Source organism: Cygnus atratus, chromosome 5 (assembly GCF_013377495.2).
Source record: "Cygnus atratus isolate AKBS03 ecotype Queensland, Australia chromosome 5, CAtr_DNAZoo_HiC_assembly, whole genome shotgun sequence".
Taxonomy (NCBI): Eukaryota; Metazoa; Chordata; class Aves; order Anseriformes; family Anatidae; genus Cygnus; species Cygnus atratus.
The window spans coordinates 13377771-13397973 of record NC_066366.1 but is presented as its reverse complement, the minus strand read 5'-3'; the positions used below and the strand labels follow the sequence as shown (position 1 = coordinate 13397973).

At 40.7% G+C, this 20203-nt stretch overlaps 1 protein-coding gene across 2 annotated transcripts; it reads left to right on the top strand.

Moving 5' to 3' along the window:
• The first annotated feature begins 72 nt into the window (after positions 1–72).
• Positions 73–18718, top strand: ALKBH3 (alkB homolog 3, alpha-ketoglutarate dependent dioxygenase). 2 transcript variants are annotated; one of them, XM_035552271.2, is made up of 9 exons: positions 73–209; positions 1145–1260; positions 2448–2482; positions 4421–4468; positions 5985–6088; positions 7320–7408; positions 10481–10690; positions 17704–17802; positions 18342–18718. In XM_035552271.2, exons 1-9 carry the CDS (start codon positions 140–142, stop codon positions 18432–18434), a joined length of 864 nt encoding a protein of 287 aa, XP_035408164.1. In that variant the 5' UTR covers positions 73–139; the 3' UTR covers positions 18435–18718. The 2 variants fall into 2 exon arrangements, with proteins under 2 accessions (XP_035408164.1, XP_035408166.1); XM_035552273.2 differs by lacking the exon at positions 73–209 and adding an exon at positions 315–457.
• Positions 18719–20203: the final 1485 nt, after the last annotated feature.

Below are 20203 nucleotides of genomic sequence, written 5' to 3'. Positions count from 1 at the left end.
CACCAGAGGGTGCCAGGCGCTCAGCCATGCAGCTCCGCGGTACCCGGGGGGCCGGGCGGAGGCGGAGCGGCTCGCCGAGGAACCCCGGGCGGCCTGGGGGAGCCGGGCCGGGCCGGGCCGGCGCCGAGGCGGCGGCGCCATGTCGGAGAGGCGGCGGCGGGCCCGCGTGCAGGGCGGCTGGGCCGGCGGGCCGGCGGGGCGAGCCGCAGGCAAGGCCCGGGCGCGGTGGAGGCGGCGGGGCCCGGCCGCGGCCCGGGTCTCAGGGGGCGGCGGGGAAGGCCGGGGCCGGGGTACCGGGGGCTCCAGGGGGGCCCCGCGGGAGGAGGAGGACGAGGGGCCCGCAGCAGGCTCCTGCAGCAGCCGAGACGACCCCGCCGTTATCGGCGGACAAACTGCACGGCCCCTTGACTCGCTGGTGAAACCGCACCGAGGGGGACTGTGGAAGAAACTACATCAGGTTTAAAACCTGGATTATTTATTTATTGTTTCTAAATAACGTGATACTGACTTGGGTGATTTAACAGGCTTGCGCTGCTAAATTTGATCCCGATTTGGAGGCTATACTTTTAATAATGTGTTGGGCCAACACCAGCAAAAAGCAAGGTTAAAAGAAGCAAGGCGAAGCTCACCTCTCTTAGGAAATGAGTTGTGTGTGTGTACATGCAGTCTGTAAGTTTAGAGTTCTTGAACTTGGGAGTTTAACAGTTTTAATGCAGTTTTTTTCATGCCCTAATGACTTCTGTTTCTTTAGTGCTCCACGTTTAGGAGTGTGGTATTCCCTAATGCCACCATGCATTCTTTCCCACGGTTTCCTGTGAAGAATATCAATTTCACCTGTCCCTTTTTCCCCTCTGTTTTAAACTTAACGTTAGCAAAAGGCAGCACTTTTTCTTTGTAAGCATCTACATTTGGCAGAAACTCATTTAAAAACATTTTCCATTGGTCCGTAAATAACAAAAATATTCAAGACGCTATGCACTTTTAACTGTTATGTGATGTAGGTTTGGTTGTCACCAGAAGTCTCTGCCAAGCAGAGGAGAATCTTTCAAAGAATGACTCCATAAGTCCTTCCGAATGTGAGTGTTGTGTTTTCCATAGGGTGAAGTGCAATTTCATGTGATCTTTTTTTTTTTCGTTGCTGTAGCACCAAAGGCACCTGTGGCCAGCAACATTTCCCCTGCAGGCACTACTGAACAGGCATGGATGAAAAAAGATCAACCTCACACTCAAAAGCAATTTGTCTTTGAAAAGCCATCAGAGGTAATTGATTATTTAATTAAACACTTATTACCAGAATCTCAAGTTTTCTGAAACTTTAAACAATGAACTGAAAAATTACAGACTTTGATGTTAATGGTCTCATGTTTTAAAACAAATGAAAAACTCAGCTGAGCTGAACTTTTAGGGACTTTTACCAAGCAGAATTTGAAACTCTTATGGTCTGTCCATCTGTGTAGTTTCACTCTAGGAATTCATTACATACCTATTCATAGCTACTTTTCATTGTTTGTTTGTTTTAGGAGAACCAAAGAGTATATTAAATATTCAGAATGATGCAATGTCCCAAAGCATGATTTGAGCTCTGTTTTGGTCTCAGAGTGTCTGTGATATCTCTGCTGGGGGAAGCATGTGAGATTTGTTTTCTAGACTTTCCTTTATGGCCCACAAGGAGATGAAGGATATTTTGCTGTTTGCAGTGGTAAGGTAGTTCCTTGCTTGTGAAAAAAATCTTGAACACTTCTTTCTAAGCCAGAAATATTTGAAAGACCCTTCATGGCTTGCAAGGTTTGGAGACGTTCTGGGAAGTTTTTCTCTTCTCTGCAGCAGAGCCCTGGCACCTGTGTAATACTATGTCTTGACTTTTGCATGTTCATTTCTGTAGCACCTTGCATCTCAGCCATCCATTGAGCTCAGAGAAGAGAAGCATAAACCCTTAGGGCAACCAGAATGATAATATAGGCTGGATTCAACGATTTAAAAAACAAACAAACAAAACAACAACAACAAAAAAACACAAACCAGGTGTTTCAAGCTGCCATTTTAAGCTGTTGGTTCCTTCTGTCTGATCTGTCTTACGTTTTGTTAATTGACTGGGGCTGAGGTTTGTTCATCCCTTCTTCTGTACTTGTTGTACATTTTTAATTCTGAATGTAAGGCTAGCATTTCTGTGGTTGTAATTCAGTATTATGATAATACAAGTAGTTTAGAAAGGGATGTCCTTTAGGGGGCAGTTGATTGTTAAAATATGTCTGGAGTGGTAGCCGCATCTGAGGGATGTGGTGGAGTGTTGCTGCTTTACCAGCTGTCCAGAGGTGTGTGTTTCTCACTGACGTTTCAGTCTCCAGCTATCTAGAATCACTAGAGATGGCAACAAGCTCTGTTTGACTAGAGCATGTCAGGTACATAAACATTTAGTATTCACCCTGTGTTGTCTGGTTACCTTTCAGGTGGAACGCAAAGTCCCTGATGCAGGTGTGATAGAGTGAGTATACTGCTGACTGTCTGTCTAGCTTGCGGCTTTTCTGTTTTTCTGGTCAGGGGGAATATGCTGAAAAGAGTTCCTTCTCCACTTAAACTGACTATTCCTTTGGAAGAAATTTCAGTACAAAATGTGGACTTTCCACCTTTTTATCCTGAACTGAGTTTATGGTCAGGAGAGTCCAAGCGTGTCTTAATAGTTTTTGTGGCTTTAGTATGGCTTTGTAAGTCAGGAAAAATGAACAGTTGGGGATTCTTGGATAACAGAACCACAAATATGCCTATGTCGGTTAACGGTGCACATTTTCTTACAAAAGTCCCTGTGTAACCTATACTGGAAATTACTTGCTGTTATCCAAGTATGTAACTGGTATGGCACCTCAAGCAGCGCTTCCTCTGAAGGTTCAGAAAAGTAGCTGATCGTAAGTGTCATGGTGAAGCTAGATACTCATAAGCTGTAGATCACTTGCCCTTTGTGTCAAAAATCTCAGGGATTTGCTCAGAGTAAACATGGCATAAAGTATGGCAAGGTGTGGTGGTGTATGGTGAAGATACAGATTTTGAAAAATAAATTTGTTTCAGTTTGGTCATCATGATAGTTTTCTTACTAAGCGGTTCCTATGAGGCAAGTTACAGATCCATCTCAAGTGGGATTTGCATGTTCTTACATCAAGGGGTCTGCTGTTAGTTTTCTGTATGCACTTCAGATTAGATGCTGGGTGGGTATTCATGCAGAGCAGGCACGATTCAGATGCCCTCTGATGCCCCATGTTCAGCCATCCTCTCACAACTGGTGTGGTAGTGAACTGTTCATTAATTAGAACTACTTGTGAGAGGTGTTTCTGCGAAGATGCAGGAAAAATAGTGGTGGAAATAGTAACAGAATTTCCCTGCAACACTTAGAGATTGTAGCAGGTACCATGTATCTGCTAGCAGATACTTTCAGTGTGAATGATACAGGCATATATTCTTTGCTTATTGTTTATTAGCAATAAGTCTATGTACTGAGCAAATTCGGTGTGTTAAAAAGTGCTCTAAAGGTTCACATGACTTTATTACTCTTATTTACAAATTAAATAAAAAATAGAGGGGAAAAGAACTGAGATGCTGTTCTCATTAAAACAAAGTGCTGTAGATAATATAGTATGGTTTATGCTCTGAGTGTATGTGCAATATGGAAAAGAGTGTAGAAGTTCTTGTTTATTCAACTCTCTTAAATACAGCACAATGCAAAACAGTTCGTGATGATCTTGTGATGATCAGTATACAGATTGGAGCTAGCTTAGGAGCAAAATGAGATTGTAGGTGAAACAAGCAGTTCGTGTGAGAGAGGATAATACTTCACAACTGTGCAGCTTGTAACAGAGGGTAGAGATATTTACCCTCTGTACCAGCTACACTGGCTTAAATATGGTTTGCATACCTGTAGTTTGGTTTCTCTGTGTGCTGCAGGCTGATGAATGCTTTGCTGTTAGCAGAAGGGTATCTGTTTTTTAACTGAAAACTCTGGATTACATGTCCACAGTTAGATTCATGCTCATTGTGTACCTATAACTGCAAACATCAACCATAATGGTCAGGGCGCGGTTTTCTGTGGTTGTCTCCCTTAGATTCCCTGGGACATCCCTCATTTACTTGTCTCTAGAGCCCTAAAACCATGTATTGAGCCTTGGCTGGAGTGGGAGCGAGAGAGAGGAAGTACACACAAACTCATTTTTTCTGTGACATCCCTGGCTGCCTTGATCTAACCTGTGTCTCTTCAGAACATTTTTGCTTCCCTTAGTACCACAAAGCTTTTTTTCTTTTTTTTTCTCTTTTTATTGTTTTTTAAAGAAAACTCACCCTAGTGCAGGCTTACAGCAATTCTAGTCCAGGTTGCTCTGTGTAAGATCACTTGCTGTTGTTGGTGCGTCTGACAGCTCTTTCTTTTCTATACCCTCAGCAAGCCTGGTGTGTATGAGCTCAGCACAGGACCGAGCGGAGTTTCTAGGTAAGTGGATTACATGTTTTTTGAAACTTGCTATTTGCTGCTGTTGAACAACGCAGTGTTACTCAGCTTTCTGAAGTCTAGTCTCTGTAGAGTGTTCTGACTCGAGCAGGTGCCTATTGCCCTTCCTGTGTGTCATGTGTTTAGAGTACCGCTGGAAGTACTTTGAGTATCAGGTAGCAGAGACTTACACAGTTCTGAGCAGCACTGAGGAGGCGAAATACAAACCTCTTTAACATCTAGCACGTACTGCGTCTAGTGCTCTTGTCTGGGATAAGGAAGAGGGGCTACGTCCATTTGTTTCATGCACCACAGTAAGTTGCTGCTTGAAATTTGGATTGGTATTCCTATGTTAGCAAGGGTGTGGGGTCTGTGTCATATATAGGTGAGAGCTACCAAAATCTTTTAGATGTAAATTGGACTTGTTTTTAATTGATACAATAAAAGGATTTAACTTCAGGCAGATTGGCAACTTTGGGGTTGTCCCTTTTACTTATGTCTTTTGTCTTAATTGTTACAGCTTCTGGACACTTCAGAACCTACTTGTTTTGTGATTCCTACTAACTTAAAAGCATTTTATTTCGCATTGCTGACTTAGCTGCAATATCAATATTCTTTTTTTTTTTTTTAATGAACTTAATAGACTTCTTTTTTCCAATATTGGAAAAATGCTTCTTGCGAATTTATTTGAAAGTTTTCATCTTGTTTTCTTCTAAAACTGCAAATAATTTTTATACAAATTTGAAAAAAGCTTTGACCAGTAGGGAAGAGAGAAAAAAATACGGAACCAGTTGTTACTTTGCTACTTTCTGGAGCTTATATTTTCATAATATATTGCTGTGCTATGTACGTATTTCAAAACTCAACAGTTGGATTTTACATCTCTTTTTAACATCTTTGCTACCTATTCTTACTGTGGTGTCTTTGGAGCATTGCATACTCCTAAGGGTAACCTCTCCTGAACAGCTTTCCTGCTTTCCTACTCTGCAGACCAGCACAGTGGCAAGAATTTTTCAATGCTGCTGTTAGTACAGTCTAAATATAAAATGTACATATAAAAAGATGAAAACTGGAGAGATTAAATGCTTATAGGATTCCTGTGCTTTCAAAAGAAAAGGTAGTGGTAGTAGTGAAAAAGGGCTATCAAACTCTTAAGTGCCATGGAGATGATGAATTACTTACAGGCAATTGCTTACCTGTGTTGATTTTTTACCGTAATTGGGGTATCTAATTTTTCAAGTGGAAAGTTAAAAACAAGTAAGGATACCATTTTTCGCACAGTATATGGCTGATTATGGAACTCATGGGTTATTGTTGCTTTCATATGTTTTTATAGGTTTATAAAGCAACTAGACATCCTTAGTTAGGGGAAGACCCATCAGGAGTTCCTGCTGCCTTCTGTTCTGCCTGCGTTACAGGCATTCTTACCTTAAATTCTTTGGGATCCCAGAAATTAGAGTATTTTATCACAGCATATATAGAAGTCTTTATTCCTTCCTTCTTTTCTGTATCTTCTTAGGATTCATTTGATTCCTGGCTTCATTGATTCAGAACAAGCAGACTGGATGTTTGAACAACTCCTTCAAGACATACCCTGGGGTCAGAGAACTCACATCAGACAGGGTAAGGATGTGCAGACCAACTTCTCAGGTCGTTTCCATGCTAAAATCCACACAGTGCACATCACATCATTGTTTTTCGTTTCACACATTGCCACTCCTTCACATACTTCCTTCCAGGTTTTCCATGCATAACTGAAAAGTACTGCTTATCTTTCAAATCTGTATCACCATGTTTGTATTCACAATTATTTCAGATCTTTCCAAGTTCAAGAGAGATGAAAATTGCCTCTGTCTTATAAGTCTAAAAGGAATTCCTTTCTGTGGCATCTTCAGTTCTTTTGTCTTGCAGTCTTTTTTATTAAGTCTGTGCTCCATCCCTTCATACCATCTCCCAGTGATGTTGTAAAAACTATTTTCTTTGAGGTTTCTGTTACCAGGAGTATTTTTGCCACTCTCTCTTAAAATTCCAGCAAAGCATACTTCTTTTCTCTTGTTTTTGCTTCTTGGTTGCAGTACAACCTAAGTGAAGAGTCTGCTATTCTGGATTTGTTCACTAAGGGGCCACCTGTTCTAGCTAAATTTCTCTTTTTAGGCAGGAGCGGATATAACAAAATACGTTAGAGTAGTTACCGGTCAGGGCTGGAAAATTTCTTCAACATCTGTGTTTATTGGCTTGTATTAAAGGTAGTGTAAAATGGAGAGTGTTACCTGTCAAAGATGAGGAATAGCTACCAAGGTAGTCTTTTCAGAAGCTGAAAGTACTTTAACTTGACGTTTGTATTACACCGCAGAACACTTGCATATTTGACAAAATAGTACTTGTTCAGCTTCGCTGCTTTCTCCTTCTGTAATGTCCCATCAATGCTCCAGTCCCTGACATTTCATCCTTTCCAGAGGGAATACCTTGCAGTTAATGCCAGTGTATTGGAACCAGGAGAATGTAAAGCAAACTAGAATTGTAAATAAAATTTCAGTTTCATTTTACTATCTTTAATTTATTATTTAATTATTATTTCCTTGCCCAGTCTGGCATAGGGATGAGAAAATTGATGTGGCTCCAAGATTTTGGCAAGGGAATACCTTTCTCATATAATCAAAAATGTAGCACAGGGTCTGCTTTTGGATAATATTGCTTCACTTGGGTTCATTCTGTAATGTAATTCTTTAAGGAACTACTTTTTAACTTCAGGTGAGTGAACAGTCCCTTTTTGATTAAGTTTTTTGACAGAGTTGTGTTTTTCCATTTTCAAGTTCTTTGATAAAGCAACTAAGAAGTCTTCCTGTTTTTTCAGAAATGTCTTTTGAGGAGCCAAGGCTTACCTCCTGGTATGGGGAACTTCCTTACACGTACTCCAGGATAACAATGCAGCCAAACCCAAATGTATGTATATTTTTACAGTTTCCTTTTATTATTGTCTACAAGGAAACCCTTTGCAGAGATTGAGAGACAAAACCTTCCTTCTGTCTTCTTTTTATCTAGAACATTTGTCAGAACTTCTTTTGTGACCAGCAACAGATTCTAGTGGAAAGTGGACAGCTTTGTAAAATAAGCATTTTGAGTGGATTGATTGAGAGGAGCATTATTCAGTGGATAAAAGTTTGGAAAAGGAAATTGCAGCTCCAGAGTTTAATTCTTAGTTCACTGTGTAGCTTTGGACAAAACTCTCAATTGTTCTGTGTGACTTACTCTATGCATCTTTATATTGAAGACTGTAGTGTACACAGTTGTACGGAGTTTTTCTTGTAGAGATACAACAACATCAACTACTGAAATATTTATGTTCAGAAACACTTAGATTCAATACTGCTTAAATGTGAATTTAGGCATATTGTTGATTCCTGTGTAAATGTTACGAGATTCAGCGCGTGACGTGCCTGCTCAGCCTCTCCAGATTGTGTCACGCAATTTCCCATGCTATTTCGGAACGGTTAGAAACCTTCCAAGTGACTTGCTGATGTGTTGGTCGTGTTCAGTTACTCTTGCTGGCTTCCAGCCTGTTGTCCCATCGGCCCGTCTCTTGGTATTGCTTTGTCTGAAATTGCCATGGCAGTAGGCTGCAGTGTTCTGAAGCATAAATGAAGTGTGGCTACTGAAGGCTGGATAGGGTTCAAAAGAAAGAGAAGTGTCCCAAGTCCCAGAACTGCTGCCGGATGGGACACTTCCCAGCCAAGCTCAGTTTGAGGGAAGTGGAAAGGTGTTATTTACCAAGGTGAGTTGTAAAGATTTTGTAGTTTCAAAAATCCTGTAGTTGGTAGTTTAGCAGTGGGAAAACAGGCACTTTTTGTACTTATTCGTGGAATATTATTTTAAATGGACTTTTCTAGAAGCAGAATGACTTTAGGGCTTGGAAGTGCCCCCCGCAAAATCATTCTGCTGTACACTAGTCATTTATAACTAGTTCAGAACTGCCTGATGTGGAACCTGGTGCTGCTCAGAGGTTAGACAGAGCCTCTATGCTCTAGGTTCACTGTTTCAGTCCAGTTCGCATGAAGCTCAATTAGCTGTCATTGGACCACTGCCATCGTCTGGAAACTGCCCGTAGCCAGATATAAGGGTAGGCTGCACATGGGCACTCTGACACTGTATTCAGCTTTGTAGGAGGGAGTTCTGCAGCCTAGAAAAAGCTGTGGATGGTATAAACAGCACAGCCCTTACCTGTGGAATAGGTTTTATGTTACAAAAACATCCTCAGTGCCAAATCACCAAATGCAATTTGGTGCACAGCTTCGTCAAAAACAGTTGGCTGCCTTGAACGTTTGATCTGTAGGAGTGATTAGCTTTGTGCCCTCATTTTTTGTTTGATAAGGCTGGGTGTGATGGCAGCACTGCTAAGTATGATCCAATGCTGCTGCGTAAATGAATTTTTGTATTAGAAGGAAATGTCTTTGTAAGCAGTGATATAGTTGGGGATGTGGTAATGTTTCATAACAAACTTACTTCCACTACTGCAGGTTTATAGTGAAGTTTCCACAGAATTGTAAAAACCACCATATAACATTTTTACTAGTAATACTTTTGTGATAGGAATTGAAGGAATCCGGTCCAATGGGTCACTAAGAAGTGCTTTCAGTCATTCTCTTTGGACTCTTCTGTGATTGCATAGCGTGTTTGACACACGCTGCAGTTCTGGAGATCCTGTGTTTTTTCCTTCAGGCAACCCAAGTACAGGCCATAGCATTTTTGGGTGCTGTTACTGATTTCCCTACATATCCCATAGCTACAGGCTGTGTTCATGTATAATTAATCATTCACATGATGCTTAGTCATTGAAGGGGTGACTTATCTAGAAAAACACCAAACAGAAAGATGACATGTTGAAGGCTTCTGTAGTGTAGCCAATAGGTTAAAAACCTTCTAAACATGGGTAAGCATGGAAGGACGGTGGTACAGAGTTATTTGAGGTGGATACTGGGAAATAACTCCTGCTCTCTGTTCCTTCTGTCAGTGTTCGCTGAGAGGTTTGGAATCAGTTTTTTGTCCTCTCTTGATCTCTGTGTTTCTGCTTATATAATGGGCAAAAGATTCTGGCCTACATTGCTCTGAGCCTTTTTTTCTCTTTTCTTTTAGCTTATGTAGTACTTAAAAGCACTCTGACAGCTGAAAGTCATGATGTAAGTTTATAACATTGAATAGTGATTCACTGGACTGAGCTGTAATGGAATGTGCAGAGCTGCCACAGGCTGTGGGCCCAGCAAGATATTAGCAAAGGGAAGGGGGAAATTCGGGGCCTGTGACATCCATTTTGCGAATCACTGGAAGGTTACACGGCTGAAGTCAAACCCCCAAGAGAAGATGAGTGGGGCTCAGCAAGCTGTACTGCTAGAGCTGGGAGCAGAGGGCCACGCTGTGGAAGTGTTAGGCCAACTGCTTCTTGTTCTGTGTCACCTGCAGGGAACGGAGAGGGAGTCATGTGGACACCAACTGCAACTTTCTGGGTGCGCTACGCCCACCAGCAGTGGTTAAGTAACTCAGGTGTTATCAGACCCGTGTGTTAAACTCCGCTAGCTTGGCCAGGAGATTGAAACAGACAGGTATGCATGGGAGAGGTTGCACAGTTTTTGTTCTAGTTAAGAACTGCTGGTGTTTATCTGTGCTCAGTTCAAGCAGAATATACTGTCTACTTCCTCACCTTTCAGTTAATTGAGGTGGCTAGTGGCTGCCGCTAGCTTCTTATTTTTAAGAGGTGATTTAGCGTTGAGCCATAGGTAACATAAGCATATTTTGCAGAAAGCCTGTTCCTCAGCTTTATTGAAAATTCAATCAGAATTGTTCAGAGGCGTTTGTTTGGCTTCAGGTTCGTTGTGGTGGAAGTGCAGTATGTTTTGTTTCTTATCCAAGAAACATCTTATCTTCCTACCTTCTTATCTTATTGTTTTCCCCTTGTGTCCTGGTGTTATTGTGTGCTGCCCTGCTTTCATTGTATTTATCTTGCTCCCTCTGTGCCGATTGCAGTGGCATCCTCTGCTGACTATGCTAAAGGAGCGCATTGAAGAGTTCTCTGGCTATGCCTTCAACTCCCTGCTCTGCAACCTGTACCGAAACGAGAAGGACAGCGTAGACTGGCACAGTGACGACGAACCATCACTGGGAAAAAATCCCGTCATTGCCTCGCTCAGCTTTGGTGCTACCCGGACCTTTGAGATGAGGAAGAAACCCTCCCCCGTGAGTATTCTTATCGCAGTGGAAGAGTCCAAACTCATTTGTTTAGTCTCCTTTCCCTCTGTTTAGAGAACTTAATAACTAAAAACATTCAGTTATGTTAGTAATTAGTGGAAACGCTCATAAAGTTCTGTGGAATAAGTGTAGGAATCAAAAAAATCTGTTACATGGAACATGACATCTTCAGGGTGGAATGGAACCACTCTAATAACGTGCAGCAATGTAGTGCTGCAGTGAAATTGCAACCTACTATTTTGCCCTGATCCTTTCCCATTACTTGAAATCAGTGATGTTAGAAGGAAGCTTTCACTATCTAAATGAGCCATAGATTCGATACTGTTCTGTTAAGCCCCAGTAATGGTGTAATTCATAGTGTATGTGTTATGCAGAGTGGCTCTGACCACTCTTGTAAGTAAAAATCCCCTTAGCATTGTCTGAATTCTGACCTGTGTGTGTTCAGGTTGAGAGCCAATGAAGAGCAGGAAAGAGCAGCCCATTTCTTTTACCTAAAATACCAAGCTGTCGTATCATACTTCACAGACTAAACAGGGATCGTTACTTTGATAGGAGGCATGTGTGAACATCCTCTCAGGAATTAGTTTCTGATTCAGTAGAGAATACTCTTTCTAGATAAAATGCTGTGTAACAGGCATTTAAGCAACAAGTAACTTAGCACTTAGATTTTGCATTTATTGAAGTAAAGGGATCACATTCTTTTGCTGAAAGCACGAGCCTCATTGTAAGGTATCCCGCTTCAGATGTCTTTTCTGCATGTTTTCTGTTACGTGGTGATGTTCTTGCTATGAACTCTGAGGAAATTTATTTTTTTTAATGTAGTCTGAAAAATGTAGTCTGAAAAGCACTTTGGGATCTTTGAGAAGATGTTTGCTGTCTGCTTACATTCTTACTTATTCTGAATAGACTAGCGCAGAAAGCAAAGGTGGACATGACCAACCTATAAACTGTGCACTGAGGTATTGAAATGTGCCCTTGAGGAGTGACAGAGGGTCACCTAGTTGTGAACAAAAAAGGTCAGAATTTGAATCAGAAAACTAAATAATTTGTGTTTTTCACCAGTTCTTTAATGTGTAAGTTCTTTGCTGCCTGAAGGGAGTTTAACCCTGTGGTCCTTGAGCATGAAATTACGTAACCAGAGCATTGTGTCGTTGGGCATAGCATGAGTAAGTGTCTTTGATTCTGTGATGATAACATAATGTCAGCTGGAAAGTTCATTCCTCTGGGAAGCTGTAAATGGTGCCCGGGTTCATTTCTAGAGTGCATGTATTCCTTTCTGATGGATCAGAATTAAAGCCACCTAGATTTCAGTATAAACTTCTGCAATTTTCCCCTGAAAATTGAATGCAGTTCTTGAGCAAGAACTTTGCTGTTTTCTGTTTTCTAAAAGACACTCACTATGTGTAAAGGGGGAAATTCAGTCTGTGCCACTCACAATTGGCCACCTTCTTTGATCTGTACTGTATGGTTTCTTCCCTTTTCTTCCTGAGGCGGATGATTTTTTTATGTATATATCCCTCAAGCACTCCTCATTTTTTTTTTCTTTAGTGTCTTTGACCTGATATTTCTGACTAGCTCGGTCTTGTTATATATAAAGTGCATTCCTTTTGCAATTGTGACATACCTGTTTCTAAAATAAGATCCCCACGTGCAGAGTGATGCTTGAACAAGTTGCTATTAACTGTGTATCATGTGCCTAAGGGAATTTGTACTTAAAATTATATGTCACGTTACGTATTCTTTGCACATTCCAAAAGCCTGCAATTTTCTGAGACCATCCTATGACACTAGGTGCTTTGCCAAGTGGGAGTTACAAGACACTCTGATGGAAATTACAACCTTTCAGGCTGTACCACCAAAGAAGTGATTTTCATGCTCCATTGTAATGTAGCATTCTCTCTTTCATTAAAAGAAAGTTCAAGTCGATTGCAGATATTTGAAGTTTGATCACTACTTTGTTAAAGGCAAGTTACAGGGACAGGAGTAGCCTAGGGAAGGGGGATTTAGATTTGCAATCATCACAGGCATCTCAGGCTCTTACCTGGTTTGTAATCTGCCATTATTCGTACGTCAGGTTTTCCAGAGGTAGTCTTCACCGAGGGAGGAAAAGAGAAAGCAAGTCCTTTTCCTCCCAAAATTAAGCCTCTTTGAGGACCCAAATTCTAGTAACACTGATTTTAGAGTTTGAAAGGCCTTCATTTCTCTCTGTTGTAAATGCTTTTAAGTAGTTCAAGATGAAAGATGTCATGAAAATGTAAGATGAGAATACTGTGCTAGAGGCTCACCATGGATAAGTGATGCTGGAAAAAACCTGAAGCAATTGCCTATGTGTGATCGTGTACTGGGTACAAAACATCATGTACCACGAGTCGGGTAACGTCTTGTAGTGCAATTGAAGAGTACTAAATCGGGGCCTTCGGAGACTCCAGCTCATACTAGTGACTGTCTGTACAAGTAGTGTCCAAATTTAACTGTGGATGAACCTCTTAGGGAATAAAACCCTATTTCTCTAAGACAACTAAAAAAAAAAACCAGTTAATTTTGGTAGGCTTTTTTTTTTTGGTTTGGTGTTTATTTTTTGTTTGTTTTTGTTGCTGCTGCCGCATGTTTGAGATTTTTACGTTTGTGTTGCAGAAATTTGAAGTTTCTGTAGGCAACGCTGAAACTGCCACTAAAAGAAATCTTTCTGTCCTTGGAGGAGGAAAAAAAAGTTACTTAGTTGCAAGTGGCATTATTGTTGTTGTTGTTGTTATTTAAATTGTTCCAGAGTGAGGTTAACGAAAGGTTCAGTCTGCCGTTGTTTTTCTTTTTGATGACTGCTGTAGTGGATGAATAAGTGTTCATTATATAATAGGGAGTGAGTATAGACAGTCGTGCACAGCCTACTTGAGTCCACATTGCAAACATCCCTTCTGAATAAGTAGAAATAATTCCTACTCGGATTTCAGCCCAGAGCATGTTAAAAGAAATAATAAAAAGCTGCATATATTTTGGGAGCAAGTCCCTCACTGGAGTTGTTAAGGAGACTTTTCATGGAAGTTAACGTGATTCCAGGAAGTGTTTTTCTTCACCCACTGGAGTTTATCTTTTTGAGGATTCTTTCTTCTAAATACTGCCTTTTCTGTTTATTTGGACCAGTTGTGTGGCTGTATGTGATGTTTTGCCTTTGCTTTCAAGGGTTTCTAGGGTTTTTGGATGCTTACTTGGTAGTCTAAAGTCTACAGTGCAGTGATCTAGTTTCTTCTATTTTTTTGCTCTAGTTCCAGTAAATTACTTAAATTTTTTCTTGCCTCCTTGTTGCTCCCCGATTGTTGCAGCTCCTGCCTGCACTGGAACCAAGAGGCGAACACCTTGTTTTGGAGCTGTGATTCATACTCGAGTCACGCGCAGCCTGCTGGTTAAGTCAGCGAGCCCTCTCGTGCTGTCCCACAGCATACCTGTCACCTCTGCCTTACCACCTCCTCCTGCCGCTCTCCACACCGCCCCGAGGCCCTGTCCCACTCATACCTGACTTAACCATCCTACTCCAGAGGAACTGATTTCACTGCATTACATGGCTCTTCCTGATCCAGCCATGGCACCACTTTTACTATTGCTTATCACTGCTCAACTCAGACAGTTCCAGCTTATCTGATTAGGTCTTTTTGGAAACCGTGCGAGATTTTAGGTGAAGGGTGATATTTGATGTCCCAGTAAGCTCCTGTGTCCCTCTGGGAGCTGCTCTGCAGCAGAGATCTGGGTGCCACACGGACCGGTTCGGTGCAGCTGCCCAACGAACTGCAGTGTGAGCTGTGCATGGAGTTAGAGAGCCAGCTGTCAGGTTCGTCTGTCTGTAGCCAAGGAAACTGATGGATGTGGGGCAAGGGAGGGATTTTCGTGCGTACGTTAGATAATAGCAGGATGTTCGTGGCGTTCTCAGAATCAGCCTTCAGATGGGTCTGTCCTTCAAATGAAACGCTAAAACAAGGTCCTTCTGTCCTTGAGTAGCTCTTCTAGCAGAAATTAAAGATCTCCTAGTACTTTTGAAAACAGAAAAATAACCCTTGGTGTCCTAACAGGCCTAATTGAAGACTGACAGGAGTAGAGGGAGCACGGTAGAAACTGAGCCTTGGATCAGGACGGGGTTGGGGTTTAAATTTTGGATTGTCATGAAGGAGGCTTGCTTCCTTGGCTTTCCCCACCAGTATTGGCAAGACTTGAGCAGCTATAGGCAAGTAGAGGGGAAGAGGCGAGTACTTTAAGGCTGCCATACCACACTTGCAGAATGCAAGGTCATCAGCAGAAAGACTGAGGGAGTTTAAAGATAGCCCTGGGTGGGTGGATTACATGAGGAAAGGGTAATATGACTGGTACTCTGGCTTCTAGGTATTTTCTATATATTCTATATTCTCTATATATTCTAGATATTTTCCATTTCTTACCTCTTTGATTTTAATACCATTTTAAGAAAAAAAAAAAAGAAAGGATGGAGTCCAGGAATACTTTCAGTTTTTATATTGATAGATTCCCATCTACTCATACTGAGCTTTTGTCACTTACTACCTGTAGTTCCTTGGGTTAAGAATAGGCATCAAGAATAAGTTTCCTTCATAAACTTCCTGAGCTGTGAAACCCAGCTGAGTCTCCTGTATGTCTGACATCAGCCTTAAAGAGAAAAGTTCTGAGGTGAGGTTTAGTGGATGTGTTAGTATAGACATGTAATGTGTCTAACTTCACTGGCTCTGCAAAACCAATGAATATACAATTCTCTTTTGCCTAGGTAAAACTAAGCTCAGATGTTACATTTAAAATGGAAAGAAACTGCTGCTTTTACATACTCTCTTTTCTAAGCCAAAAGGATGTTTTCTCCTAAATCATTTATCTTAGAAGGTTCATTTTAGGTGTGATGAGCAAGGGACAAAAATAAATCCACTGTTGTCCTTCCACAAAGTGAAATGGTGTAATCCAGTGAAATAAAGACAGCCATGCACTGCTATTTCACTGCTTTTCATCAGTGGTCATGTTTGATATCTATTTTTGAAATTTCCCTTGTTTCATCTGTTGTTTAAAAAAACATTTTTGGCATTGTGCTTTACTTCTAATAGAGCAAGACAAATGCCTCTTCATTCCAGAAGCTTAAAAATGTATTTTGCAAATGGACGTTGTCCTTACAGAGAACGAAAATACTACAGGTGATTCTCAGTGCCTTCAGCACTTCTGATTTCAGAGGTTTAGTGAGCTTAACTGACTGCTGAAACAGCCTCAGGCCCTTAGGTATCCCCAAGAAATGCACAAACCCAGAATTGCCAGCCATGACTGCCGGTTGCACTAGCAGTACTGACTAACCTTGTTCTGTCACAAGGTGACTAACTTCTAGTCCCAGAGGTGAACAGAAAGTTGCTAAGATGCTAGTCAAGTACACAAAGTGATGCTTTTTGTTATTGGGAATTGATTTCACCCCAATCAAGCTCTTGTGCATAAACAAAAAATTTGATTTGGTGAACTCTTTGGAAGAAAACAAAACAAAAACAACAACATCAACAAAAAAACATGATCTCTGCTTCTAGATGCAGTGGTATAATAACAAATATATTTTGAATAACAAATTTTCATTCAGACTGTTTGCTATATGCAGCAAACTCAGAACAAGGTTAACCCTGTATTTGTACTGTGTAGTCCTTGAAAATGAGAAACTCTCATACCCTTATTTATTTTCTTTTTGCTTGGAAAAAGTTTATCATCTGCTTTACTATTTCAGGTTATCTGATGCATTCTTTAACTTAATAATAAAAGACCTTGAGTCTCCTCCCTTTCAACACTAATTAAAATATTTTCTCTAACCCTCTCTTCCCCCAGATAACCCCTGTATTTGGAAGGTGATTTTCTACTAGAAACTTCCTGAATTCTTCATTTCAGAGAGTTGCTTTCTGTTCTTCTTTGGCAGCTTTCAGATTTGGCAGTAGAGATCTACAAAAGGCTAACTATGTACTTCCATTTTATATTTGGGGAAATAGTGGTTTTCTTATTTAACTTTAATATTAACGAAATAATCCAAGTTCCAGCATGAAGTAGTCTACATGTTAAATAGAAATTGTTTAAGTTTTGCAGCAAATTTTTGCAACTATTGAAAGCTAATACCAGAAAATAGTGAAGAGTACATAGAGCATTATAGTATCTGCCCATGTGGCAGTCTGGAAGATGGTTCATGTCAGGCGGAGTGTGATCTTATGAGGATGCTACTGTTGTGATAGTGAGACTTCCCTAAGCAATTGGACTCCGCAGGGTGGTGGTCCAGAGTAAAATTGGAAGGAGTAGTGCAAAGAAACAGAGTTACTATTCTGCCTGACACCATTTGTGTCAGACTACTACTGCTGTGTTGCTACATTTGGTTGTGGTAGTTGTGTTTTAAAACAGTTGTACGTAATCTGAAGGCTTAACAAAAGTCTTGCAAATGATGTGCGTCTTCTAGTTGAGCAGTCTGGTTTGCTTAATGATGATCAAGTTTAAGAGAACTTGTTTTACAAGGTACTATAGGAAAAATATTTTTCGGTAGGAAAAATTATTTATTAGATAATACTATAACAACAAGTAATGTCTGGAATCTGAAACAAGACAAATTGAGAATAGGAAGATGTGTGTTTTGGATGAAGTAGTTAACCATTGGAATCATGGTTATGATTGCAGAATGTTTCCACGCAGAACTGTTCAGTTCAAGTGGATGTTCCCAAAATATTTGCAGCCTTGCTCCAGAATTTTGCACTGGACTTAGGAAGCAGTTGTTGAACTTCACCAGTGTTGTACAGACAGTGAGATGTGATGGCTTTTCATCCTTAAAACGTTCAGCTCCTCAACTCTTTATGAAATATAGTTGCAGAGAGGTTTAGTTAGACTTCCTGATCTCATAAAAGCTTCCTTTCGTCCTTTCCCCTCCCTGTTTTTTAAGTTCTGTTATAGAGGACTGAGGACTGATTTTCTACCAAAAGCACTTTCCTACTTCTTCAGTGTCCTGTGTTTCTTTTTAGGAAGAGAATGGAGACTATACTTACGTAGAGAGACTAAAAATCCCACTTGATCGTGGGACTCTGCTGATGATGGAAGGAGCTACCCAGGAGGATTGGCAGGTAAGAAATCCTTGGCACTGCTTAAGAGCTTTATTTGCAGTGCAGTTCTCTAAATGTGTGCAAAGCACTTCCATAAAGGTACGAAATACTCGGCTTCCAGTGAAACAATTATTTCACAATGCTTTCTACCTCAGAATTTCAAAGCACCCACAAAAATTATGCGGTTTTATTCAACTGCTAAGTGATAATAGGAATCAGCTCACATGCTGATGTTTCAGCATTTAAGTTCAGCAGTGGATGTTGCAGCCTGCAGCTGAAAGAGCAAAATCCATTTAGGAACTTAGAACATAAAAATGTTGAACTTAATTTAACAAGGGTACAGTAATCTACAAAAGACCTTTTATTTCCTCAGTAGCCCTGAGTAGTCAGAACATGAATGTTTTGCCTTAACTAAATCTTTAGAAAAGTTCATGAAAAGCCATTACAGAACATTAAGGTTTTTTTATGTTGTTTGATTACCTGTATTTTAAATACACCAGCTCATGAGTTTTTTTTTGTTTGTTTTGCCTTTTTTTTTTTTTTTATAATGCCACTTACAGCATCGAGTGCCTAAGGAATATCATTCCAGAGATGCACGTATAAACTTGACCTTTAGGATCATTTATCCAGAACCTGATGGAGTTTGGAAGTGAAGAGGCACTTTGGGCATTGCTGAACACACTGCAGATCGAGAGCCCTGGTTGGCTACGTGTTTTACAGGAACAGAGTTCTGTAAAATACCTGATGGGGAAAAAAAAATGATGTCAATGGAGGTCTTTGACAATCAGAAGTTACCTGTTATGCGGACAGTGCGGTTTTGTTTTCAGAAATGGTATGCTTTTAGATGATACTAAATCACAGGCTTTGTTTGTGAAAAGATGATGATCATTCTTAAAGAACATGGAATCTCTGAGAGGTACTGACTGGAGCAGAAAGATTCAGTGAGCAGTTATTTTTGCGCCTTCTCTTGTCCCCCCCCCTTTCTCCCCAGATAGTGACCTACGTTCAAGTGACATAGATCCAGGACATGTTCAGGATTCTTTTATGTAAAGCCAGCTATATGTGTACTGTGTGTATGGAAATGGGAAAGCTGCGCTCTGTGATGATTTCTGAGTGTTAATCACTTCACCAAGGGGTAATTCATTGCTTTTTATTTGTAGGTTGCAAGAGTCTTTTGCAACAAAGCAGTCAGTTTTGTTATTTATAAAACTGCTTGAATTATACTTGTGCCTAGTAGAACAGCGGGTCGAGGCTTCCTTCTGCTATGTTCTCTATGGGCAGATTTCTGTCCTTACTGCTTATTTGTGTAGACATGTCACAAAAGGGCAAGGAACAGAAACATCTTAGCCGTGAATCTTATCAGCTAGGTCAAAACTGCTGATTTCTTGCGTGCTAACAGTCTTCCATCCCTGTTGGCTTAGAAGTGTTAGCTCCATGTCATAGGCAGGAAAACAGAAACAAGGAGATAAAAAATGGTTTTGTTTTTTTCAGAATTTACTAATGCATTCTTAGTTTCTTTTTAGAACAACTGAGTTGTGGCTTCCAGTGATTTCAGGTGGGACAAGAAATGTCAGCATCCCTAAAATTCATGCTTGCGCTGCCAAACTTGATATCCAGAATTGGCCCAAAGATTTGGACACAAATTATCATCATCACACTGTAAGTTGTAAAGCTGTAAGTATAGTGTTAGTATCACCAGGCACGGCACCTGGTCTGGTGCTGCTAGCAAAACGTACTGCTCCTAGATCAGTGCTTACCGCATTAGAGCAGGGGTTGCTTGCAGGGCTCTCTCTCAAACTGCTGCTGTTACAGAGGAGCAGTCAGCAGCTCAGACCCGATTCTTGGTTGCCTTGCTGGAGTTTGCCTGACCTAGGTACATCCTACCTGTTGTTAGAACCAGCGAGCTGATGGTTGCCTTCTCAGTCGTCACACATGCTGTCTGCACGGTTCTCACTGCAGCGGATGGCATCCCCTGTCCTGGATCAAAACACCGGTTGGGTATGGCTTCGCTTTCAGCTTGAAGCAGGATCTAAGCACGGGTAAATACTCTGTGCCTTGTAACACACTGGCAAGCTTCTTTAATGCAAGAATAAGCTGGTGGTTGGAAAATGCCTGTCTCTTCTTAGCCAGCATTTTCTGTAGTTTAAAGTTGTTCTTGACAAGAGCAGTCAAGTTGTTAATACTCAGTTATGCCTATTCTTTAAGGTACTGATGACCTAAAGGACAGACTGTTGAGTCGTTTCATTCCCTGTATTCTGAAATTTGGCAGAAACATTTTCTTTGTGTATCAGACAAACTTATTAGCAGATTCTCTATTTAAAACACAATACAGATTTTGAAATAGCTTATTCTTCTAAAATGAATGCATGTTACTGGAAAACTTATTTTGTTATCTAATAATTTCTTCCTTTTATCCCAGTTC

Coding starts and splice junctions, on each gene's coding strand:
- ALKBH3 (XM_035552271.2), top strand. CDS start 140: ATGTCGGAGAGGCGGCGGCGGGCCCGCGTGCAGGGCGGCTGGGCCGGC. Junction 1,261..2,447: donor TCTTTGAAAAGCCATCAGAG/GTAATTGATTAT, acceptor GTTACCTTTCAG/GTGGAACGCAAAGTCCCTGA. Junction 10,691..17,703: donor TGAGGAAGAAACCCTCCCCC/GTGAGTATTCTT, acceptor GTTTCTTTTTAG/GAAGAGAATGGAGACTATAC.